The sequence below is a fragment of the Canis lupus genome, chromosome 15, assembly GCF_048164855.1.
Source record: "Canis lupus baileyi chromosome 15, mCanLup2.hap1, whole genome shotgun sequence".
NCBI lineage: Eukaryota > Metazoa > Chordata > Mammalia > Carnivora > Canidae > Canis > Canis lupus.
The window spans coordinates 4,613,449-4,640,398 of NC_132852.1; the positions used below are offsets into that span (position 1 = coordinate 4,613,449).

Here is a 26,950-nt window from a genome sequence, read left to right on the forward strand (position 1 = left end):
TCCTCCTCCTCCTCCTCCTCCTCCTCCTCCTCGTTTTTCTCTGCCTTCCTTTCTCTTTTCCTCTCCTCACCAGGGCTCATAGGTGGCAGCCAGAGCTCATGTTTAAAGACGAGCTTTCCACAGTCAGCTGATGAAGTGTCCTACAAGATTTTTGCTTACAAGCTTTGCTGACATGACTCTAGTCATGTTGACGTTAGGAAATTGCGTTCTGTTTGGGGACCTGGGGTAGAATGTAGGGAGATAAACAGTGCTCCTTTATCCCGTTACTACTTTTTACCCTTGAGAACAAAGTGTACTCTTTGGAAGGGTCTGTTTACTGAACAATTTGGTATCTTTGGGCAGAAGGGGGGGCTCTGTTTGCAGATCTCCACAAGACAGAATAGTTTGGCAATATATATATTTACTGTCTTTTCAAAAAATTGTTTAAAATTTCAGCATTGACTTACATTAAAGAGTCCATCCCTCTTCTGCCCTCTAGCTCTCAGTCACCCAGGCAGGGTAGCTGCCATGAGGTTTCTTGGGGATTCTGGAGATATTGTATATGCCAAACAGATGCATACAGGGCCCTCTCTATGTGGATTTTAGTGTTCTCTATGCAGTTTCCCCTTGCTTCTCTATGTTATGTCTCTTTCTCCAGTGTCCTCTGGTGCTTGTTCCTGAAGTCCTGTTAGTTTGGTGGGGAGGAGGAGTCGGGAGGGTAAAGAGGGCAGAGAGGTGGGGTGGTTTGTTGTTCTAAATCTCAGGGAGGGTCTTGGGGTGGAGCCTTCTCTGATCCTTCCTTGCTCTCAGCTTCCAGTCTGTGCCTAGAGGTGTTCCTGCCCTATCCTCTGTAGGGAGTTTTAACCTTCTGTTCATTTCCCCCAGCTGCATTGGATTTTCATCAACCTGAGAGTTTAAGAATGTTGTTCCATAGGAGAGACAGAGGGGAAGGATCTGTGCTGGGCTTTGTGCCTTCCCAGCACTGGCTTCTGTACTCCCCCAAGCCTGCATCGTCGTCATCATCATCAGGATGAGTTTGCAGGACATTCCTCTGACTCGGGTTTTTCTTCTCTTTCTCTCTTTTTTTTTTCTTTTTTCTTTTTGGTTTGCGTATGTGGGGTGTGTGTGCATGTGTGGTATGTGTACATGCACACACAAAGAGTGGTCCCTGGAGTAGAGCTTGTGAATTGTGGTAAATGATCCTGTTTCTATAGCCCCAGGGGTTCTTCTGTTGAATGAGCCCACACTCAGCCTTTTTCAATTTGTTAAAATTTTACGTAAATCTTTTTATTGCCATCTGTAGGCATGTGTCCCAAGTGAATGTAAATGAGTGCACGAATCTCCTCTCTCCTAAATTGCCTTTCTTCCCTTAGATGTTCAAGCAAGTTGGTTACCTTGCGGCCTCAACTCTGAAGGGTTCAGGTTGCAGATTCTCCACTTGTTTTTCTTGGGTTGGGAGCGATACTCTTGTAATATTCTTTGTCCTAAATGGAAGCCTCCTCCTGTTTGTATGTTAATGTGTTGTAAAATTTAGAATAATTTTATATTTACAAAAATGTTGCATGAATAGTACAGAGTTTCCCATTTATTCTTCACCTAGTTTTAATGTTAACATTTAATGTTAATGTCTTTCCTAACCATGGTACATTGGTCAAAACTAAGAAAGAAACATTGGTGTCATACTAGTTAATTGAACTCTACAAACTATTCATATCTACTGATGTCCTTTTTTTGGTTTCAAGATGCAATCCACTGTACCACAAATTCATTTAATGCCTATGTTTATTGTATTTCTCATGGTATGCTGTACTGTGTGGTTATTGTCAGGTCTCTTATTTTTCTTTTAATCTTCAAGCTTTGTTTCTTCAAATATTGAATGCATCATTTAAAAGATGTATTGAGTAAATATGTGTTTAGTGATCTCAGTATGTGAAGGCCTGTTTTTTTTTTTTTTTTTTTTTTCCAGTTCTTGCTCATGGTACTTTCTTTCCTTATATACTTGGTTATCTTTATTTGCTGCTGATTCTATTTGGAAAATTATCTGTAGAAATCAACTCAAAGCATAGAAAGTACCTTCCTCCACACAATATTTGCATTTGTTTTAGCTGGGCCCCTAAAGGCTTCTCCAGGGTGAGCCCACCCAAGCCGAATTCTAAGTGTGAGGTTCACTGGACCAAGGTTACAAGTCCTTGTGAGACCACTTGGCTTCTGGTTTACTTTTGCCCTAAGAGTATAGTCTCTGGGGTTCCCTTCACTTCTTTCCACTCTTAATAGAAGGTCTTGGGGCTCTTTTATGTTTTTATCTTTTCAGCTCTTTGATACTTATAAGGTTATGACGTTATATCCAGCTTTTAAAGTTTTTAGTGGGAAGGCTTGTTCAAATAACCTGGTCTCTTACTTGGGCTACCAGAGAACCTCTCTGTTTTTCAAGGACCGGAGTCTAGCTTTTGGGTGTTTACGCAAGAATGCTGAATTATAGATTGGCAGTGCCATAAGTGGTTGTCACTTTGAGGCCAGATCAGATCTGGGTTTAAATTTCACATCTGCCATTTAAACTTTATTACTTTGCCCAAGTCACTTGACTTTTCTAAGCTTGTTTTCTTTATATGTTAAATCTGTTAATAATTATTTCATTTGGTAGCTAGGATTAAATAGTATGTTTGAAAAGTCTGCTTATTATAGTTGTTTCTTATTGCTGCTGTAACAGATTACCACAAACTCACTGACCATAAAAGCACAGGCAGCAGAAGCAAAAATAAATAAGTAGGACTATACCAAATTAAAAAATTTCTGCACAGCAAAGGAAATAATCAACAAAATGAAAACCTGCAGAACAGGAGAAAATATTTGCAAACCACATATCCGATGCTAATTTTCAAAATTAACAGGCAGCCCACCAGCAAAAAACCAAATAACCCAATTTAAGCAATGGGCAAAGGAGTCAAATAGACATACTTCCAAAGAAGACCTACAAATAAATGGCTGATAAGTATATGAAAAGGCGCTCAACCTCATTCGTCATCAAAGAAATGCTGGGCAGAACTGTAATGAGGTTAACACTTCATACCTATTAGAATGACTGTTCTCGAATAGTTTTCAAGTTAAGGATTGGTTAAGAATTTAGAGAAAAGAGCACCTTTAGTCGGTGTTGGCGGGAATATAAATTGGTATGGCCATTACCAAAAACAGAATGGAGTTTCCTCAAAAGATAAAAAAAAAATAGAAATATGTCCAGCAATACCACTTCTGGGTATATGTCCAAAGGAAATAGGATTATTTCCTGTACTCATGTTCACTCCAGAATTGCTCACAATAGCCAGGTATGGAAATAACCTTAAATGTCCATCAATGAATGAGTGAATTTAAAAAATGTAGTATGTATACACAATGAAATATTTTTCAGTGTCAAAAAAAGAAGGAAGTTCTGTTATTTATGTCAACATGGATGAACCTCGAGGGCATCACACTAACAAACAGACACAGAACGACAAACACCACGTGGTCTCACTTGCATGTGGAATTTTAAAAAGTTGAATTCCTAGAACTGGGGAGTAGAACAGTGGTTTACCAGGGCCTTAGTGGTGGAGGCAGTGGGAATATGTCGGCAAAGGGTACCAACGTTCGGTCCTAAGAGGAGTAAGTTCTGAGGACAGAAGGGACAGCACGGTGACTGTAGTTCATAATACTGTATTGCATACTGAAATTTGTTAAAAGAGTAGATTTTAAATGTTCTTACCACACGCAAAAAGCAGGACAACTATGTGAGGTGATGGATAGGTTCATAATGATAATGGTGGCAATCATTTCACAATGTCTATGACTATTAAGACACCACATTGTATACCTCCAATGTGTACAATTTTTGTCAAAGATACCCTTAAAAAGCTAGGAGAAGTGGCAATGTACATTTATTACTTTAGCCATTCTGGAGATGAGCAGTGCAGGTGGGTCTCACTGGACTAACATCGTGGTGTCTCTGGGGCTGAAGTCCCTTCTAGAGACTTGAAGGGAGAATACATTTTCTAGCCTTTCTTAGATTGTAGAGGTTGCCTGCATTCCTTGGCTTGTGGCTGCTTTCTGTCCTCAAAGCCAGCAATGGCTGGTTTGGGCTTTATTTTATTTTATTTTATTTTATTTTATTTATTTTATTTTATTTTTTTATTTTTTTTGCACCCATCGTCTGGTCCTGACTCTTCTGCCTCCTCTTTCCTCTTGAGGACCCTGGTGTTTACCTTGGCCCACCTGGACTTCTGGGCTGATCTCCTCAACCTGCAGTCCAGTGCTCGCGATCTTCAATCCCCCTTGCCGTGTTCAGTAATGTAGCCACAGACTCCGAGGAGTAGGTTGCAGACCTCTTGGGCAGGGGCATTACTCTCCCTGCCACATTCACGGATGTGTTTGTGTGACTTCGTAATTGTCTTCTGGTCATTCATGTAGCATTTCCATACTTAAATAATAAGCTCTTTGAGGAAAGAGATTCTTACTTTGTATCCCACCACTTTTTTGCATTTTTTCCCCTCTGTAAATGTATGATGGAATTTTTAATGAGTTGAATGTTTCTGATTGTAATTGTAGAAAAACCCTTTTGAGCAGTTGTGATTTGCTAGACTGGATTAATTTGAGGGGAAGAAAGCAGAGATGAACTATCTTGTTTATATTCTGTGCATCTAAATATGAAATGGCTTTTAAAAGAGAAAGTGGTAATTAAAAGATGTCTAGCTAATCAAAGTTTATTAAGTTCTGAGATATTATTTCCATATAAATGTGCCTGCTTTGAAACTCTTTAGTGAACTACACAGAATCGTTAAAAACCAGAGGGGAAGGAAACAACACAAAGTGCCTGCCGCACGGCGCTGGATGATTTCACATCCTTTAATGCTCACAGCTACCCCGAGTCTTCATTTGGGAATGAAACTGAGACTCAATTAAAAGTAAATCAACTTATCCAAAGCATGGAGAAAAGGCTGTTTCTAACGGAAAGTCATCCGTTCCATAACTGGTTGCAATATGAATATATTTTAAAGTCTTAAATAGCTCTTTTCTTTTTGAATAGAATCTTAATATGAAATCGCTTGCCGATTTCCACTCGAGGCTGAAGTATCTGTGCTTTAAATGGTACACCACATCTTGAGTATAGATCTTCTATGCAAAGTCAGCCCTCATCAAAGAATGCAGAAGCTGGTTTCTTCCAAATGAAAATTTAGCAGAATAAAAGATTTCTATGAATAGGAGCAATAATCTTGTACGTAATTTGGTTTGCTTGTGACTCTTTGCCAGTTATTTCCTGTCATCCTGTACTGGAGCAGGGATTTTCCTTAATTGAGAAGTGGGTCCAGAGATGACACACTGCCCTGGAGTAATTCTTGCCCTGACGCTCCATTTCTAGTCCTTTCCCTCCTCTGTCGCTGCCTTCTCCATTTCCATGGGAACTAAAGAAGATAGCTGCCTTTTTTCGGTCAGCAGTGTGAAAGCAATGGTGGGGAAGTTATCAGGTGCGAACAGCTGAAGGAGGAAAAAAGTTTTACTTTGAAATCTTGACTCTCCATCTGTGCTCTCTCTCGGCTCAGCTCACATTTGAGAGAGAACTAGGAGAACTGCTTTGGTCCCATAGCCTGCCGAGGCCGAGGCCGTTGTTCTTGAGAACGCAGCATGCAGAACCGATTCTGGGGAAGGCGAGTCACAGCTGCTCATGTCATGTTGTTGTTCTTTGCCCCGGATGCGTCATCTCACATTTCCAAAGCAGATCTGTTTTAATTTTAATAACAGCAAACTGCACTATAATTTTGTGCCATATTAATTAGACTACATAAATTATCACCTTTTATCGTTATAGTATCTCTGTGAGGTATAGGTACCACTGTCATTTCATTTTGTCAACAAGAAGCTTCAGGCACCGAGAGGGTAAGAAGTTTATCCTGGTTATCAGGGCCTGTAAGTGGAGTCTGGAAGTATTCACGCTGTTCTGTGCTCTTTCTCTAGTTACAGTCCTTGTATATATGATTTCCTGTAGAAAATAACCTGCTTTGAAGATGAATGGCCAGTTGGGGGCTATTAAAATACAACTCCTAAGAATATTCCTGTTTGAGTCTTTCTTTGCATCTGTGACTGGCCTTTTCATATCAGAACACAGTCTTAAAGAACACAAGTTCTAAGAATTTTGCCTAAGTCCAGTTAATTGATTTTTCTCTCATAAAACTTCTACTTTTTCTGTCCTATTTTAGCAGGCTTCAAAGTCAGATACTGAGATTTTCTTTTTTTGCTTTCCCGGAAGTTTTAAATTTTTGGTTTGCATTTAGGTCTGCGGCCCATTTCAATTTAACTTTTGTATATGGTGTGAGGTCAGGGTTTGTGTTTGTGTATCTAAATATGGACATTTATCACCACTTACTGAGAAAGTTATCTTTTCCCCATTGTTTCAGATAAATTGATTGCATATATATGGGTCTGTTTCTGAACCATTTATTCTGTTCCACTGATCTACATGGATATCTCCATGCCTGTACTCACACTATCTTGATTACTCTTGCTTTATTATGATAAGGTTTGAAATCTGGTGTAGTTAAATCTTCTGAATTTGTTGTCTTTCAAAGTCACTTGGCTGTTTTAGGTCCTTTGCATTTCCCATATAAATTCTAAAACCAGCTTGTCAATTTCTGCATAAAAGCTTACAGGTTTTCTTTATTTGGATTGCATTGAATCTATAGAAATCTATAGAATCTATAGAATATATGAATCTGGAAAGAACTGCTGTTACAACAGTATTGAATCTTTGGATTCCCAAACACAGTCTTTACTTAGGACTTCTTTAATGTCTCTCAGCAGCGTTTTATGGTTTTTATAAATGTGTTAGTTTACACATCTTTTGCAAAAGGTCTCCGCATTTGCTGAAATACATTCTTAATTTCATATTTTTTGATGCTATTGTAGATGGCAATATTTTTTAGACTTTATATTATGATTGTTGTTAGCATCTAACATGCAGTATATTGACTTTTTTTTGTTCTGTAACCTTGCTAGACTTATTACCTAGTAACATTAAAAAATAGTAATATTTCTTAGATTTTTTACATGGACAGTCATGTCATTTGTGTATAAATACAGTTGTACTTCTTTCTTTTAATATGAATGCCTTTTGTTCCTTTGTCCTGCCTAAGTGCCCTGGCTAGAACCTCTAGTACAACCTTGAACTGGTGGGAGTGGTGTCCCTCCTTTGTTCCCCATATGTTGGTGAAAACACTCATTCTTTTACCAGTTTTTGAATCTTAGACCCATTATCTACTCCAGTTACTCTTTTGTTATTCTCCTTTGTAACGTTGTGGTCTTTTTCTTCACAATCATATAAGTATAATTGCATTTGTAAAATTTGCTTATTTTTATTTTATTTTTTTTGTAAAATTTGTTTAATGTACTTTTTCTCACTTATCTCTAAAGACCATATCTAGTTCATTATCCTAGTTCCTGGCACATAAACGTATATAAGAAATACTTCTTAAATGAACCCTGAAGAGGGATCCCTGGGTGGCGCAGCGGTTTGGCGCCTGCCTTTGGCCCAGGGCACGATCCTGGAGACCCGGATGGAATCCCACATCGGGCTCCTGGTGCATGGAGCCTGCTTCTCCCTCTGCCTATGTCTCTGCCTCTCTCTCTCTCTCTCTCTGTGTGACTATCATAAATAAAAATAAAATAAAAAAAAAAAGAACCCTGAAGGAACATTCATTCTTGCTTTCTTATTGACCATCAGTGGTTTTTCTTTTTAATTAAATATGTAAGAGATGGGAAAATAATACCACATGAATTATTAATAACCAATCAAATTATGTATCATTTTATTTTTGAATCCTTGTACTAAACAGAAGCCAAAAATCATCAGTAATTGCTATCATGGTTTCAAATAAAACTTCACTGATTTAAAGATTTTATTTTTTTTTTAATTTTTATTTTTTTAAGTAATCTCTATACCCATTGTTGGGCTGTAACCGCACAACAAGGAGTCCCATGCTCTATTGACTGGGCCAGCTAGGTGCCCCATAAGCTGATTTGCAATATATTCGCATGATAATGAATTTGTGGGTTTTGGAACTAATTCCATTTTTTTTCCAATTGTATCCATTTTTCCACATTTCCATGGCAGCTCTGATGAATCTTATCAAATATTAGGATACATAGAAATCTGTTAATTTCTGAGATAGGCAAAGACAATTTATTTGGATGAATAAAAAACATATATTTTCAGGGAAGTTGAAAATGCAGAATTGTAGAGCCACAATTAATACAAGTTTTTCAGATGAAAGTTTGGAAGAGGTTAATCACAATTTTGTCTAATGAAAAATATGAACTGTCATATAGGTTTATTACGTAGGAGTTTTTAAATCATAGATCATTTAGATAAGGGGATTTTTCTGTACCATATGTATAGATAGCATTACCTGGGATCAGACAAGGTTGGATAAAATGAACATAATTTTCTTTCCTGCTATCTTCCTCTCCCTTTGTTTCCTGCATTCTGTTTGCATTTGATAAGATTTGATATGAATGCCTTAGTTGTGTATTTTGGCTATCAAGGAACCATGCTGGCGCAGTTTGGGTAACTCAGTTCTAAAGTTTCTCATTATTATAGTTTTGCTATTTCTGTCTTTATTTTCCCAAGAAGATTAAAGTAAAAACTTAGGCTAATTGATTACGTAGTAAACATCTAGCTTTCTCCTTTATTTATAAGTGCATTATTTCAGTTTATGAAGCTGCTTATAAATTGAATTATGTAAAATGCACTAAATGAGCTGTGTAAAATAAGAATATGGGAATCTTTGAAATATGTATACTTACTGTAATCTGTATTGTGGAAATGTAGACATTGTTTTGAGTGAAATATGCTTTTATTATTGAAACTTAACAGACTGATGTCTAAAATTTGCACCTTTTTAAAGGTGTCATTTTTCAGAATCTTAGGGGAAAAAAGCTCTTTAATTAATTGAGGCTTTATATAAGTTAGCATTTCATGGGTAAATTTTTAATTAATGAATATTAGTGTATAATTAGAAACATTAGAATTGTAACAATTGACCTAGTGAGTGCATGAGACTGCATTTTAAATATAATTGATGTAAAGATTTAATTGCATTTTTGCATTTTGGCTGCTCCACTTGAAATGAAGGTCCTACATAAAATGAATGTACATTTTTCCCACCTTAGGAAATAGTCTCTTCGCATTAATAGGGTTGGCACTGGTAAGTTCACAAGAACAACAAAAAAAGCTCACACGAAACAAACCAAGTTTCTCTATGTTTCACAGATGTATCTTGTGATTTTTCCAGAGGGAACAAGGTATAATCCAGAACTAACAAAAGTCATTTCAGCTAGTCAAACATTTGCTGCTCAAGAAGGTAAGTAAAAATTTGACTGTATTTGAAAAAATAGTTTTTAAAGATAAATACCTTTTTGGTTTTTGTTCTTGGAGAGGATATTTATGTTTGACAACAATGGAATGAATAAATGTATTCATTTCCTCAGTTTATGTATTCTCTCTTGGAAAGTTTCTTCATTAATTCATATGCATATTATATACATCTGAGAGATTAAGTTCAAATGCTTGCTAAAATCCATATTCCAGTCCCATGGATTTAGTTAAAATTGGCTGGGTACCTGACTTTGTAGATGGAGCCTTTTTCTACATTGTGGGTTTTGTGTGATGGAAAGAGTTTCCGTTCTGTGGGCTGACAGGCCTGGGTGGAATCCAAATTCTGACATCTCTTAGCTGTGTGGGTGCGAGTTGCCTCACGAACTGAGCTTGTTTCCTCATCTCTGAAGACATGTGTACCTCCTAGGCATACCTATACCTAGCTCTGTGTAAGAAATACATTAGAAGTGTGTGAAGTTGCTTTTGGAGAATGTGACACAAAGTTGGCTTACTTGTACTTGGAAGTTAACAAAAGTCCCCAATGACAGGAATGTTCCTTTGTCCATATTTTAGGAAGTTGGATAACTAATACACCTATAAGCTATTCAGTTTCACCAATTTGGGATAGAAACAGAAAACAGTGGCTGTGCTGCGTTCTCAAAGTTGCCCTGAATATTAACTATGAATTAGTATACCATCTCCGTACATTGATCACCAGGCGCTTACTGAACAAATGCCTTGTTGATGACTTCACACCAGGGTCTGTGCAGTGCTGTCTAGGAGAACTTGCTGCAGCAATAGTAGTGTTCTGTACCTGCTCTGACCAGCGTCGTAGCTCCTGCGCACACGTGCTGGTACATCAGGGGAAATAAGTCTTTAATTTTGTTAACTTTAATTCACTGTGACAAAATTCTCGATACTTTCCTTAGTGAAATTCTTTCCCTAGACCTCCCCCACCCCTGGTGATTCCTGGTCAGGCTCTTTTCTAACCTCCTCTGCTGCTTCATTCTGTCCTGTTTCATATGTATGTTGTTTCTGTTGTCTGACTTCGCTCTTTCATTTCATGTTCATGTTTTTCCTTGTAGCCTCTATCCAGATCCATAGGTTTAGCTACCATTTATTTGATTGCTGATGACTCACAAAAAGCTTTCTCCCACCCATATCTGTCTGACTCTAGACCTGTAGGTGTAGCTGCCCAGGAGAGACCTTCATTTGCCTGGCCCAAAGACCAGGGATGCTCAAGATCTCTCATCCTCAGGGAAACACAAATCAAAACCACAATGAGAGATCACCTCACATCTGTCAGAATAGCTAAAATCAACAGCACGTGAAACAGCAGGTGTTGGTGAGGGTGTGGAGAAAGGGAACTGTTGGTGGGAATGCAACATACTGTTGGTGGGAATGCAACCTGGTACAGCCACTCTGGAAAACCTCGGTATGGAGGTTCTTCAAGAAGTTAAAAATAGAGCTACCCTATGATCCAGCAATTGCACTACTGGAAATTTACCCAAAGAATATAGAAATACTAATTAAAAAGGATGCATGCACCCCAATGTTCATAGCAGCATTATCAACAATAGTCAAGTTATGAAAAGAGCCCAGATGTCCATCGGATCTCACTCGTATGTGGAATTTAAGAAACAAGCAAAGGAAAAAAGAGGAAGGTAAACCAAGAAACAGACTATTAACTCTAGAGAATACACTGATGGTTATGAGAAAGGAGATGGTGGAGAAATCGGGAAAAGAGGCGATGGGGATTAAGGAGAGCACTTGTGATGAGCACCAGATGTACGGAAGTGTTGGATTACTATATCGTACACTTGAGACTGATGTAACACCGTATGTTAACCAACTGAAATTAAAATAAAAACTTGAAAAAAATGATATCAAGCGAAAACAAAAAATTTAAAAAATTCTACAACAGAACCCGTGATCTTTTTTTTTAAGGGTTTTATGTCCAAAAGTGTTTAGTGAATGTTGATTTCCTTCCCTTCGGGAGGTACAGTTCACATTTATGTATTAGTCTCAGGTCCAATTATTAAGAGGTCTGATTTTGTTCATTAAGCTGTTTTCTGATTTTATATATTTTAGAAAGAAAACAGTGATCAAAAATTATTAAATAAAATTTGGGATTTTTTGTGGGGTAAATCCTTAGGGTTCCAGATAATTATGTCTCTCTGAAATGATTCCTTCTCTAAAGATTCTACATAGCCGAGCTCTGACTTTACTCTGAAGCTTAAAATAGCTTATAATTAGTTACGGGATTTTTTTTTTGTGTGTGGGATTCTCAATAAATGTGAGTGTAGACCTTAAAGTGTATGTATTTTCAGCTACTCTTTGGTGTCATCTCTTATAGCACTTTAATTCTGTTTAGGAATTACAGTTTTATTTATTTTTTTAAAAGATTCTATTTATTTACTCATGAGAGACACATAGAGAGAGAGGCAGAGACACAGGCAGAGGGAGAAGCAGGCTCCATGCAGGGAGCCTGACATGGGACTCGATCCTGGGTCTCCAGGATCACACCCTGGCCTGAAGGCAGGTGCTAAACTGCTGACCCACACGGGCTGCCCAGAAATTACAGTTTTAGATTAGATAAGGTGAAAGGGAAATAGTAAACATACGGGGATTTTTTTTTTTTTTTTTGCTACTTTTCATGTGTACTGTAAAATCTGAGGAATTTTATTGTTATTAAATAATCAATTATATCTTGAAACACGTGTGTTTTTTTAATTGACCAGAGAGCTGGCCTTGGGAAAGGTTTACTAAAATGCTTTAGATCCTCAGAGTCTGCTGATTTTATTTTTAAAATAATACAATATTCTGGGCAGCCCCGGTGGCGCAGCGGTTTAGCGCTGCCTGCAGCCCAGGGCGTGATCCTGGAGATCCTGGAGATCCTGGATCAAGTCCCATGTCGGGCTCTCTGCATGGAGCCTGCTTCTCCCTCTGCCTGTGTCTCTGCCTCTCATTCTCTCTTTGTGTCTCTATGAATAAATAAATAAAATCTTTAAAAAATAATAATAATACAATATTCTACCTTTAAATATTAACAAATGTTTGTCAGATATCTAATATGTAAAACGTTCCACTAAGGTGGGAGAAGCAACTCTAATGTTTCATAGGAATTTGTAATTTAATAGGAGAAATGAAACAGGATTGTATTTATCGTCTATTGATGCCAAACCCTAGTGGCTTAAAAAAAAAAGAGTTAACTACCTGACAGTTTCTGTGGGCCAGGAGTCCTGGTGTGGGTTAGCCAGGAGCTTCTTGCTGGTGCCTGTCACAGGCTGCAGTCATTTCAGGGCTCCCCTGGGCAGGGTCTGTTAGAAGCTCGCTCACACTGCTCTTGGCTGGAATCTGTTTCTTGCCACGTGGGCCTCTGCATAGGGCTAGCTCCCCAGGACATGACAGCGGAGATCTGCTGAGCAGAGATGGGGTGGAGAGACAGCATGGGAGAGGTAGTGGAACAGTGAGCACCTGGAGTAGTGTGGAGCAAGGCAGAAGTCACAGTCTTCTTGTGACCTAACTGTAGAAGTGACCTCATCGTGATTAATAGTAGGTTAATGATAGTAAGAGTAGAGGAGTCCAACTGATTGAGGTTCCGATTCTGCTTCACAGTAATGATCCAGTTTCCAAAAACTTTAGGATACTATTTTTCTTTTTCAAGATATTTATTTATTTATTTATTTATTTATTTTTAAGGATTCTATTTATTTATTCATGAGAGACACAGAGAAGCAGAGACATAGGCAGAGGGAGAAGCAGGTTCAATGCAGGAAGCCCAATGTGGGACTCCATCCCAGGACTCCAGGATCATGCCCTGAGCCAAAGGCAGATGCTCAACTGCTGAGCCACCCAGGCATCCCAAGATTTTTATTTATTTGGGAGAGAGAGATAGCGACCGAGATAGTGAGAGAGAGAGCACAAGTTGGGGGAGAGGGAGAAGCCGACTCCCTGCTGAGCCGGCAGCCCAATGTGGGACTTGATCCCGGGACCCTGAGATCAGGACCTGAGCTAAAGGCAGATGCTAAACCCACTGAGCCACCCAGGTGCCTCTTTAATTCTATTATAATGTCTGATGGGTTAATTCCTCAATTTTAAATATATTAAGCAAGACAGAATTAGCCGTGGACATTTTATTATATCTTGTTGCTGGACAAATCACTAGTTACTTGTTAATTTATAATAAATTCGCATTACAGAATGAGTATCGTCCCAGATTATTGTGTTTATGTGAAGAGTAATGTAGAATTACTGTGTGTTTTAGAATTTAAGGACTTCTGACTTCTTCTGTAAACTTTACCTTTGTGTGTGTTCCTATTTAAATATTGCCATACTTTTGGGGCTCAGCTGGTTGAGCGTCCGACTCTTGGTTTCGGCTCGGCTCAGGTCATGATCCCAGGGTTGTGGGATAGAGCCTGCTGTCAGGCTCTATGCTCAGCGCTAGTCTGCTGGAGATTCTCTCCCTCTTTCCCACTCTCCACTCAATCTCTGTCTCTCCCTCTCTCTCTCTCTCCCTCTCTCAAATAAATAAATCTTTAAAAAAAATACATACTTTTTTTCAATTGGGTAAAACAAACATTTATATGCAAATAAATGTTTTACTATGTGATGCTTACTCAGAGTTGTAATTTCAGTCCAAGTTCTAGGGCCGTACCCAGACACCGCTCTGGGGCCTTAAACAAGAGACCTTTATTTTCTCACAGTTCTGAAGCCCGGATCAGGTGCCAGCAGTGTTGGTTTCTGGTGAAACCTCTCTTCCTGACTCTCAGAGGGCCACCTTCTTGCTGTGTCCTCACATGGCCTTTTCTCTGTATGCTCGCAGAGACAGGTCTCTAATATCTGTTTCTCTTTTTATAAGGATGCCGGTCCTATTGGATGAGGGCCCCATGCTCAGGACCTCATGTAACCTAATTACTTTCTCCAGATACAGTCACATAGGGGTTAGGGCGTCAACGTGAGTTGGGGGGGATGGGCAAGACTCACTTCAGTCCATAACAGGCTCTTCAATTATCTTTCTGTATGTAATTATATTTAATACCAGTATTTCTTAACTCATCGTTTTTAAAACCGTTTAAGATGAGTATTTACCTTGTATTATCCAGTCTCACTGAGATGACTGTTTAATATAGTTTCTAAAAGTTAGTTTTAAAAATCCACACTAATTTTGTAATGCTAGATCAAGTATTTTTAAATAATTCTTAAAGTAGCTTAAAAAATGATATATTCTCTAGCTTTTTAATCTGTTGATACTCGACTCACCTATAATTGATCATTTATTGTTCTGTCATTTTTCCGTGAGTTGTAGATCTTAAAGTCACCAAAAGGGGGAAAAAATGAATAATTTGTCTTAACAGGTATATAAGTTTTAGTTGCCAACTGTTCTTTCTTTAAATTCTACAACTGGAAAAATTATTGTTTTCTACTAGAACTGTATTTTCTTGTGACTCTAAAGGTGATTATTTTCTACCATATACAAAAGAAATTGATTTGTGAGCTATGTATCTAGAAGAAGTATTTCCTGTTTTCTTTCCTCTTAGGTCACAACTAATTGAGATAACTTGAAAATAAAAATGAAAGAACTTGTTTCTCCATCTGTTAAGCTAATTTTTCATCAAGAAAATTGAAACTTAATAGCACTTGTTAGTTTGTGGTATTTAAAACATTAATATTGCTCCTAAACTACCTTCCTTTGCATCTGACCTAAAAAATAAGTACAAACACCAAAATCGAGCTTTTTAATTTAGATTTTTAAAATTTGGTATGTGCTCATGTATTTAAATAATTATACCTTATACTCTTCAGTTTTCTGCTGGCAGTGGTATTGGCTGGCTTAAAAAGTAACAGTGATGGGAATGGGTGTGTCTGCTGTCTTAACTCTAAACATTTTAACATTCTGGTTATTGCTATTTCCTAGAAGTGTTTTACTTCAAAAACATTAACACATTAACAAAAACATTAACCACAAACTGTCCATTCAGTATTAGGGTTGTTATTTAAGGTAATGTCTGTGTTATAGTATAATGAATTCTTAATATTGTTCACTTCAAAGGTTGTCATTGAAATGCTTTCTAAATTTCCTTCTCACTTCACACTGAATGTTAGTTATCTCTTTAAAGAAGACTTATTTATATTTCTAAATCAATTAGTCAAGATTTTGTTTTTAGTTACAATCTCTCCAAGACAAAAATTAACATTTTGAGAGGTCTTGAAATATGGGTAGAGTCTTCAAGAAACTATTGCATGTTAAGTAAGCAAGGTATATATTGAAAGCTGCTCCATTTTGTAATAGCAAATTACGGAAAAGAGAATTTTATTTTTAGAAAGGCTAACATGGAACTTGTCATTTAAAAAAATAAGTGGTGAGAGGCGTCTGGATGGCTCAGTGGGTTAAGCATCTGCCTTGGGCTCAGGTTATGATCTCAGGATCCTGGGATGGAGCCCCCCCCTCCCCACATCAGGGTCCCTACTCAGTGGGGAGGCTGCTTCTCCCTCTCCCTCTGCCCACCCCACCCCTGCTCATGGGTGCATGTGCGCTCGCTCTCTCTCTCTCTCTCTCTCTCTCTCTCAAATAAAAATATAATCAGTAGTGATACAGTAAGAAAAGCTGCAACAGAATATGTAAATATAACAGTATTATATAATATATAAATATAAATAAAATGGTATCATTGGTAAAATTCTCTAATTGTGTTTCTAAAATGTTTGTTTTGTTAAGTGACCAATTAGATGATTTTAATTTAAATCCAACAAACTGAGGAATGACCTCTTCTCTTCTGACCTCCTTTGGCAGTTCCTTTCTTTGTCAGTTTTTTAGCTATTCGTGCAGTTTTGTTAGTCATCTGTTAATCTTTGCAGTGATTTGTGGGGTGTAGATGCTGCCTGTTGCTAGGAAGGTGCAAACTAAATCTCACGGGCCTTGATTACATTGGAGTGAAAGATCACAGATTGTTCAGGATATAAAAACAGAAAAGAGGGATCCCTGGGTGGCGCAGCGGTTTGGCGCCTGCCTTTGGCCCAGGGCGTGATCCTGGAGACCCGGGATCAAATCCCACGTCGGGCTCCCGGCATGGAGCCTGCTTCTCCCTCTGCCTGTGTCTCTGCCTCTCTCTCTCTCTGTGTGTGACTATCATAAATAAATAAAAATTTATAAAAAAAAAAAAAAAAAAAAAACAGAAAAGAATCACATTGGAAGACCCCACTCAAAACCACAATGGGACTGGTATTCCCCGGTCCAGAATTCTTTTATTCGTGTATGCCAGGCATTTTCGAAACAGAGTTGGGATGAATAAAGGGAGTGAGGAAGCTTTCAAATTATATTTGTATTTGTAGTGATGCTCAAGAAACTGGTTGGTTGACTTTGCATACCGACCTCTCCATCGGTGTCTGGATTAGCACTGTACTGCATTCTCTTCCTTTGGCCAACTCTTCTCCCCTGTTTCAGTAGCATGGTTCCAGCTGGCGCCGAGGTCAGGTCACAGCCTTAGAGATGACAATGGGGAGCAGTGGGGGGTAGATGCTCTTGGGAGAATCTAGGCACCACCGTAATGCTCATGGAGGGCTTTGGACATAGCAAATGTCCAGAGACTTGGAGGGTTTGGTTTTACCTCTTGGAGGCCATTTCCATCCCATTTACTTACATTTTTTTACCAAAATAATAATACCCGTTATTCCTCCAGCCTTTTCACTCCTTCACCAGCCCATTTGTGAAATCTTGATCTGCTCAAGCTACGGTCTAAGTTCTAAGTTGGTGGTTCTTAAAGTGAGTGGTGCCTGAACCAGCAGTGTCAGCATTGTCCTGGAAATTGCTTGAAATACAGATTCTCAGGAGCCACCCAGACCTACTACATCAGACATTCCAGGGGCAGGGCTCTGCTGTCTTCCACGTGATTCTGATGCATCATAAAGTTTTCAAATCACTTTTAAATAAGATTAGTCATTTGCTCAGCAGGTTAGTTGGGTCAGTTTTTTGGGTTTTCTAAAACATGCAGATCTAATATTTATTGGTAAGCCTTCATTTTATATTTAGGTTTCACTAAAAGCTAGGGCAATTTGGTAGCAGTTATATGCCACTGTAGGAGACTTAGACGGTACCGGGAGGCTCTCCATGTGGGCCCTGTAAACAGCCAGGCACCGCTGCTGGAATAGCTGACGCCCCCTCACGTATGCAAAGTGTTTTCTTTCTGATTAAGTTTCCTTAGAGTCGCTTTAGATATACTGCTTTTCAGTGATTACTAAGGAATTAGGAATCAAATATAAATCTTCTAGAACTTATCAAAGTGAGCCCCATGGTGTTTTTGTTTTTGTTTAACTATAGCAGCTACCAAGATGACATATTTAGACTTGGTAACCCTAAATTTAGGGATATATCCAAATACCTCAAATTTTCATATTAAGCAAGCAAAAAGATCCTTGTAGTTTTAAAACTGTTTAGGATTTGGGACACCTGGGTGGCTCAGTGGTTGAGTGTCTGCCTTCAGCCCAGGGCATGATCCTGGAGTCTCACATTGGGCTCCCGGCCTGGAGCCTGCTTCTTTCTCTGCCTCTGTCTCTGCCTCTCTCTGTCTCATGAATAAATAAATAAAGTCTTTAAAAAAAAAAAAAACTCTCTAGGATTTATGGGTAAAATTTAGCTTTTATCCTATAAATAACACTGGCTATTGTGTAGGTTTTTTAAAAAAAAAAGTTATGAGAGACACAGAGAGAGAGAGAGAGAGAGAGAGGCAGAGACACAGGCAGAGGAAGAAGCAGGCTCCAGGCAGGGAGCCCTATGTGGGACTTGATCCTAGGACCCCAGGATCACACCCTGGGCAGAAGGCAGGAGCTAAACTGCTGAGCCACCCGGGCGTCCCTATTGTGTAGGTGTAATTGACCTTTTAAAACATAGTAATTTTTTTTTCCTTTGTAGACTTAATAAAAATTATAATTATACCTGCAATGCCATATTAACAAACTTAAGTGGCAAATGCAAGCTAATAGAATTTGCAATATATGGTGGATTAATAACAGTATAAAAAGAGTGCTTGCTAGTTAAGAAAATATAGAAACTAGAAAAACGGGGAAAGTGCACGAATAGGAAATTTAAGAGATAAGAATGGTCCATACACATGAACAAGCGTTCTTCCTTCCTGCAGCTCAACCTGGCAGACATTAAAAAAGAAAGTTACTGGCCAGTGTTGACCCAGACTTGCTGGAACACTGTCCCTTCAGCTAGGAGCTGAGGTGGCTGCTGAGGCACATCCACTCCAGATGTGTTCTTTCACAGTTCAGGAGGCTGGAAGTCTGACCTGGGTCTCACCGGGCTAGAGTCAGAGTGAGCGGAGGCCTGCAGGCCTTTCTGGAGGCTTGCTTTGCAGCTGTGCATTCACAGTCTCGAAATTGTCCTAGGTCCTGCAAATTATGTTGACGGTTCTGCTCCTGCCTCTTCCTCGCTCTTCCTTCCCGAAGCCTGTTTATTGGCTCAGCTTGAACTTCCCTTTCCTTGGCCCTTCCTTAGCTTTCCAGGTGTTGAGAGCCCTCGTCTGCCCGGCCCTGCAGCCCCCGCTCCTGCATGTGTGTTAGCCTTGCTGGTTCTCAGCCCTGTGTCACCTGCTTTACCTCCTCCCTTCTTTGCCAGTTGGGGACGTTTAGCAGTTCTAGTTTCCCTTTTGGACTAGCTCTTCTTTTTTTCAGATTTTTTTCTCCTCACATCCTAGGGTGTCTTTGCTTGAAGTTTTGTTTTCCTGATAAGATTGCATCATACAATCATGTGTATCTTGGTTTCAAGAGTTTCATGTTATCGCTCTAATAACTTATTTTGCGTACCTCACCCCCACGCTCTTGTCTGCTGGGTGTCCCCCGGCTTGCCGACACAGTCTGATTGTCACATAAACCAACCGTGTGTGCTTGCTTGTGTCCACAGGCAGCCCACCTGTGGCGATGCCGAAGGAGAAGTTTGGGCCCCTTTTATCTTCCCATTTAACTCCTTCCACTCCCCAGAAGTTTATTCCCCTTCCACCTTCCCACCTTCCTCGTTTACCTAGTCCTTTCCAACTTGCCAGACAATCATCGTTTTTGTCACACCTCGTATCTATTCATGGACATGCAGCGTTGACATTATTCAGGACGGCCTTGTCCCCCTCCGTCTTCTCATCTCAGCCACAGCCAGTACCTCCGCTGCCGTGTGTCTATTCAGATGATCCATTTGTCTCTGGATGGTTCTTGCCGTTTTACAGACCGTATTTCTCAGTGCTTCTAGAGTGTTCGTTCCAGCTCCAACCTCAGAGTGCCCAGTTTGAACTCCTCTGTTCTTCTGTCCCTGCCTCTGCTCTGTCGCTGCTGCTGCTGGACGCGGGTGCCTCGAGGCGAGCGAGCGCACACATCCCCGCAGCTCTTCCCCCGGCCCTTCCCGTGGCGCACGGCACGCCCTGCACGGGTCTTCTGGGGCAGAGGCTGCTTGTGTTTCACTCCTTTTTTACCACATTCGGTCAGTTGCTGAATCGTTGTGCATTTGGCTTTTATAACCTCACCTGGCGACATTTTCTCTCTTCAGGTTGCACGACTTGACTGCCTCTGACCTGCTGCCCCAAGGCATTTCAGAACCCTAAATGTTCTTCTCAGCACCTAGATTCTGTCTCTGCTTTGGTCTAAAATCCGTGGAGGAGTCCCAGAGGCCAGGTGGGCCCAGCGCCTGTGGACGTGCAGCTCTTCTCCCGGGACGCCAGCCTGCCCTTCAGCGCTCTTCCTCGCGGGCTCCGAACCCCTGCTCCGCGCACCGCACGGGCCCCCGCTCCTCCCCGTCCCCGGGTCGTCTCGGCCCCACTTCCTACGCTGCGTCCCTCCCTCTTGGCCTCTCTCCAGGCTCTTCTTTTTCCTGAGGCTTTCACCAATCAGAGACAAGTGATTGAAAAAAATCTTGAGGAGACTTAATGAAGCCCCGCGTTCCTCTTGTGTGGGGCTCTGGGTCTTTGTGCAAATCCCCGGAGGCAGAGTCAGGTCTCAGGACAGTGGGCTCCAGCTCCAGCTCCAGCAGTTGATCGTGAGCACCCGTTTCCTGGCACGCGCTCTCGGTTGAAATTCTACTTGGTCTCCGTATGTTCATTAGAAGTTGGTTTTATGATAATGTCCCGGGGCTTGGGGATAGTGAGCACCCTCTCATGGTTTAGAGTTGAAGACCCCTCCGTCAGAGATGGTAGGTTATTCCCCACGTGGACTGGAGGAGTTCGTGGGCTCAGACTAGGAGCACGAAGTGATTTCCAACCCAAGAAGGGCCGGCCTCTGTCTGCTGCGACAGTGAGGGTGTCCTGTGTGCCTCTGAGCCTTAGGAGGTCAGTGGACCTCGTGTTAGTAACCACACAAGAAAGGATGGGCTGTTGCTGTTTTCTCACCTCACTCCACCCCGTCCCTGAGCTTCCGTTCCTACCATTCCTCGGAAAATACTGACCCAGGTAACACGTGACCTTTGTTTGGCCAGGTGGTCACTTCTCGGTTCTGGGTCTTTCCTTGTCTCTCATTCAGCATATTTGACCAGTTCCTTCTTGAGATGTTTTCTTCTCGGGGGTCCTCTGTGTCACCCGGTCTCCTTGTTTTTCTCCCTCCTCCTTGGCTGTTTTGTTTCAAGAGTTGGAAGATAAAAGCTGAAATACGCAGGATGTGGATTGGATCTAGAAAACATGTTTAGAGGAGTCAGGCTCCTGGTGCATTCCTCAGTGAGATTTTTTTTCTTAGCTTCTCTTATGTATTAGTGACGGGCATTTCTTATTCATCTGTCACAAAGCTGATTTATTCAGGCTTTCGTTATTTTTTTTAACTAGTATTTTTCTGTCTTCCTATCTTAACTTGGTGGATTCTGGTCATTTGTTCTCACTGAATACCGCAGGGTGAATCTGTGGAACTTTGGACTTCATAAAATTGGATGAACTCCAGTAGCAAAGAAGGAAGTATTAACTAATTTAATCGACAAGTGGATGTTTCCCAGCCTGGTATACTATTCAGCATTTTGTTATAAGTTTGTGAATAAATTAAGCTGCCTCTGCCCTAGGGACTTCAGTCAGATATGTGGTTGTGGGAATCTTTTCCTTTCCCACACCGCTTCACATTTTAAAAATTCTTCTGCAGGAAGATCTGAACATACTATAGCTGTTCTTCCTGATGCAGCTAACTTTCCCTGGAGAGAGGCAGGAGAAAATCCAAATCAAGTTTAGGCCAGTCTGTTCTCATGTCACTTCAGAAAGCTACTCTATTCTGTTAAATTGTCAGTAAATATTCTAATCAAGAGAAAGGGAGACAGTGGGAAATAGGAAGGGGGTGGGAAAGACAAATTCTTAACACTAGTGGAGCACTCGGATACGGTTGATTATCCTATATAAAGTGCAGTGTTTTCTCAGTTACAGAAACTTTGAAAAGTATATACAGTATATGTGTGTATGTATCTGTCTCAAATATACCGAAGAGAATTGAAGTCCTATGTTCATATGGAAACTTGTTTGGCATTCCCATACGGTTTATGTGCATGTTCGTAGCAGCATTATTTATAGTAGCCACCTGTTGGAAACAACCCAAATGATCAATAGATAAACAAATGTGGTATATCCATACAGTGGAGTATTACTCATCTCCAAAAAGTAACGAGGCACTGATAACATACCTCAGCATGGATGAGCCTCAAAAACACTATGCCGAGTGAAAGAAGCCAGACACAAAAGCCCCCAATGGTGTTTGATTCCCTTTATGTGAAATATCCGTAACACGCAAATCCAGGGAAGGAGAATGTCCTGTGTCTGCAGAAGGTCCAGGGTGTTTTTTGGAGAGATGAAAATGGCCTGGAATTTGATAGTGGTGATGGCCGCACAGCTTTATGAATATACTAAAAACCACTGAATTGCACAATTTGAAATGATGAATTTTATGGTGTGTAAATTATTTCTCGGTTTAATTTATTTTTTTTTAAATAAGCAGTATTGTAGGTATCAAGCCCGGTGTTCCACATTATATAGACCACATCAGCTCTTACTTCAGGTTCTCTACACAGCGGGGGTCATTTAGGTGCTCCTGCAGCCCAACCTCCCTGTTTAAATAGAAATAAAATTAAATCGTGGATTAGGAGTCAAAACTTACACATCGTTCTCCTGAATCTGAAGTGGCGAAGGGCAGGATGCCATTTATTCTGTTGCCAGAGATGAGGATTGTAATACCCGCCCTTGTCAGGGTTTACCAAACTGAAGGGTTTCTCATAGGTCATAGCTTCCTGAGGGCCTGGGTTCTGAGTTTTCCCCAGCATCTCGTATCTATAGATGTTTAATAAATAAATGAATGTTGATTCAAATAGATCAAGTCATAAGAGTGTTTTCTAAACCTCAAGTCTTGTATGTAGGAGATTATGGCTTTTAATATATTCTTGTCTATTCCTGGGAATTTAAAAACAATTTGGGTATTATATTCTAATGAAGAGTTTTGTAACTAATTTATGGTCACACTGAATCCACTTCCTTTTTTAGGCTTTGCAGTATTAAAACATGTGCTGACACCAAGAATAAAGGCAACTCATGTTGCTTTTGATTCTATGAAGAATTATTTAGATGCAATTTATGATGTGACAGTGGCTTTTGAAGGGACTGTTGATGATAAGGGGCAGCGGAAAGAAGCGCCATCCATGGCTGGTGAGTGTAAATTTTGAATTATGTCATTTATTTGTGAATGTGTAATTATTCTCTTTAATGGGTGAGTGTACTTCATAACATTTACTTGATATACTTTCTAAGTATATATTTGATCTATTTTTCAGGTAGTTTTTACTGATCCATACCAGTTTGAATATCAGGAGTCCTGCTAAGTTTGGTATTTTCTGGTTGCTGTCTTTAGGCCTTTGGACTTGCCCATTGTCATTAATTTAGCTTCTTTCTACCCATAAGAATGGAAGGCTATGCAAATCAAAGGGAGGGAATGAGGAAGAGAGTGCTCACCTCTGCAGTGGTCAGCATTCATCTTTTATGTACTTTTACATGATACTTACAAAATTTAGTACCTTTGTCAAGAAGAAACAGGTAAATGTGACTCTTTTTTTCAAATCTGTGCTAGGGTTTTTGGTTTTTTGTTTGTTTTTTTTTAAGTAGGCTTCATGCCTAGTGTGGAGGGGCCTGAATCCACAACCCTGAAATCTGAGACCTGAGCTGAGATCCAGAGTCACAGGCTTAACTGACTGAACCACTCGGGCTCCCCCAACCTGTGCTGGGCTTTAAAGACCTTTTAGCTATTGTCTATGTGTATGTCAGATATAACAAGAAAAAATAGAATTTTAAGTGAGCAGAGTATTCTAGTTAAACATAAAGATACGCTCGGCTGGTAGAGGAATTTAAATTTAGGATTAGGGAGACAAGGAAGTGCCCAGTAGAGCTGTGATCGAGAGAGGGAACAGGGTTTTTCCGTGCCACATTGGTGGCTGTGGAAGGTCGAAACACCAGGTCTATCCGAGTGTTTCGGTCAGTAGGTCCTCCTGAAGGCCGATGATGTTCAGACTTGTCTAGAAGACACAGAGAGTAGCTGCCCGGAGCAGGAGGTCAGGGGAGAGGACAGGGATGAAGCACTGATGGGGGTGAGTGGGGGCCAGATGGGGTGAACAGTGGTCACAGTGGCTGGAAATACAAATCTGAAGTAGTGAGACTGATTGCTCTCACACTTGCCTTTAACACAGAGCAGTTGTCACGTAGGAAGCTGAAGATTTTTTTCACTTTAAATGGAATTTTTTGGAATATATTATACATCAAACAGTTTAAAAACCACACTATATAAAGCATACCGTGAAATGGCTTGCTTTCCACCAAGTCCCCATCCACCTGGGTCCACCTTCCCCAGCCCAGAGGTAACCACTTTTCTTAATTTTTTTGTGTATCATATGTTCAAAATTAAGTCTACATTCTCACCCTGTAGTCCCTCCCTTCTTATAAAAAAGGCAACGTGTTAATATTTTTCTTTTATTCAACCATCCAAGGAGTCAGTGACCTATTTTTACATTTGAAAACTGACATGCTTTTACTTGTTCAACAATATTATCACTAGTTTATCATTGTTTAAAAAATGAGATTTATTGAACATGTTTTTATTGTTCATGAGAAACATATAATTCCCATAATAACCTTTGCAAAATGCTTTCATTATGCCACCGTCCCGGTCGTAAGAGCTCCTGGCTTGGGCAGTGCTCACGGGCCAAGTCCCACCTCTTTAGCCTGCCCTCCGAGGACTTTGTATCCTAGCTGTCCGCTCTCTTTCACTCCCTCGCCTTCTGGAATGAAGGCTGTGTGCAGGCCAGGCCTCCTTTCCAAGTGAAACCCCTTCCCTTTGTTGCCCTCCGCCCAGCATTCCTCTCCCCTAGCTCAGTTGCTTTCTCTTGCTTTAGCTCTCCCATGGCATTACGTGCTTATGCCACAAGGCTAGCACGCAGCATATGGTGATTCTTTACCTCCCCCAACGGGGTGAGAAGCCTTGAGGAAGAAAACCAGTTTAGAGTTGCATTGTCTAGATTCCAACCCAGCACCCCCTCCCACTGCTCTGCTTCCTCTACTGCATACACATTAGCTGACAGTGGCTTTGTGTTTTCCTTACAAATTGTCTCTTTTTGAGGAGGTTAGCTTTTCTAATTATCACACCCAGAAGCCATGTGGAAAATAAATCTTGTCATTTCAGTCAATTAAGGGTGAATATTTCCACGAGGAAAAATACACCATAGTAAAATCAGAAGACTGAAGACAAAGTGGGAAAATACTTGCAACTTAGATCACAGGAAAGAAAGCCGGACTCCCTTGATGTATAAAATGCTTCTACAAATTGATAAGAAGATGATCAATAACTGCATAATAGTTCACATAAAAAAGTGCTCAATCTCATTCATAATAAGAAAAATGCAAATTAAAATTTTTAGCAAGATAACATGTTTTATTATCACGTTGGCAAAAATCCCAGTATCAGGTTTGAAGACAGACCCTGTGGGTGAACTTCAAGTAGAAGAGTCACGTCTGTACTTTGCTGTTAGAGATGTAGGACAGTGCAGCCTCTGTAGAAGTTGCCCTGGCGCGTGTGCCCGCTTTGCAAGTGCTCGTGCATTTCCACTGCTGAGAAATTACTCCACCAATGTACCTGTGCACATGAGAGGTGACATCTGGTTTTCCGTGTTCCGTGTTGATTTTAATTGTGAGTTTGAGACCCGTAGCTTGAAAGTCCTTGCTCCCGTTACCTTGTAAATCGATTGATAGTCTGCCCTACATTAATCTAGTGTAGATTAAGATCCACTTTAAATTTATGATGTAAGTTGCATTAGGTATAAAATTCCGTACCTTAGAACATGGTAAGTACTTGGTGGGTGAGTATAATTAGTATTGAATATTATCTCCATACATAGTGGACTGTCATTTAAGATTCGTATTTGACACCCCAATTAAAAACATTATTTCCATAGTTGGCTAAGTCCCGTGGTTGCTCGATTGTGCGTTTATATGCCCCAGGCCAGCCTTTCTCAGCGCAGGGTAGAAGTATTATAGTTCCATCGGAGTCACCTGGGATGACTGTTGAGCGTGCAGGGCCTCAGCTCCGCTCTAGACTGCTAAGGTGGACGGGCTGCAGGTGAGGGCAGAAGCTGCAGTGTCCGTGAACTCTTGTGCTCACGAGTCTTCCAGTTTGGGCCTTAACGAGGCGTCCTGTTAGAGAGGCAGTAGTGCCGCTTGTGCTTCTCACTTCGTGGTGCCTTTCCTTGTAAGGGGAGTATTGACCAGAGCCCACTGGGCATGCACTTTGTGGTTCCTCTGGTCTTGTCATCAGGTCTTTGTCCTCCTTGGACCATGTCCATTGGGCAGAGGAGAGAGAGGCCAGTCTGATGATCATTGGCTTATTTAAAATCCATTTCTCTAGTGGGTGGTATGCGCAATACATTGTGAAGCTAAGGTTCTGTTAAATCAGTTAATAGGGTGCTGGGTAGCTTTTTTCTGTTACTATTTTCTTATATGAAACTCAGACTTATTAGAGGGGGAAATTACAGGTAATCCCAAAGAAGGAATGAAATGCTACAGGCTCACCCGTCCAGATGCAGTTAACAAATGAGATATTTTCCTCAAAATCTTCCTTTTTATAATGTCTCCATGTTGCAGTATGTTTGTGCCTTTGGATATTTTTTTTTGATGAGGTCATTTGTATAGTTTTCTTTATATCTTGCTTTTAATTGCTTAGTAGGGTGTTCATAAACATCCTTACACATCAGTATATACACTTTTATAATGTTCAAAAAATGCCACATCATGCCCCTTGATGTGACTTTACAACAGTTTACCCAGCTTTCTACTCTGGGATTTGGGTCATCTTTTTGCCCTAGAGGAAGAGAGGGCAGGGGTTGTCAGCCAGCCAGCCAGCAGGGTGGGGGCCAGGTGAGGTCCCGGCGTGTGCAGGTTGTCCCAGGTCAGCACATGGATGTCCTCTGCTCCACTCTCTGAGCCCGGCTTTTCTCTCCCGTCTCCCCAGGCACAGAGCAAATGCAGCTCATTTTCTCCAGAGACTAGTCCTTGTGACATATGGGAGTACCTGGAAGACTCCTATTACCCTAGCATGTCAGTATACTCT

General features: G+C 40.5%; 1 protein-coding gene across 6 annotated transcripts in view; it reads left to right on the forward strand.

The window, feature by feature from the left end:
• Positions 1–26,950, forward strand: part of AGPAT5 (1-acylglycerol-3-phosphate O-acyltransferase 5) — a 57,858-nt gene that overhangs the window by 23,771 nt on the left and 7,137 nt on the right. For 4 of the 6 annotated variants that reach the window (XM_072775798.1, XM_072775796.1, XM_072775794.1 and 1 more), the window contains 2 exons: positions 9,269–9,359; positions 22,849–23,010. In XM_072775798.1, coding sequence (XP_072631899.1) covers positions 9,269–9,359; positions 22,849–23,010 — 253 coding nt within the window. The other 2 variants (XM_072775800.1, XM_072775799.1) reach the window with 2 other exon arrangements.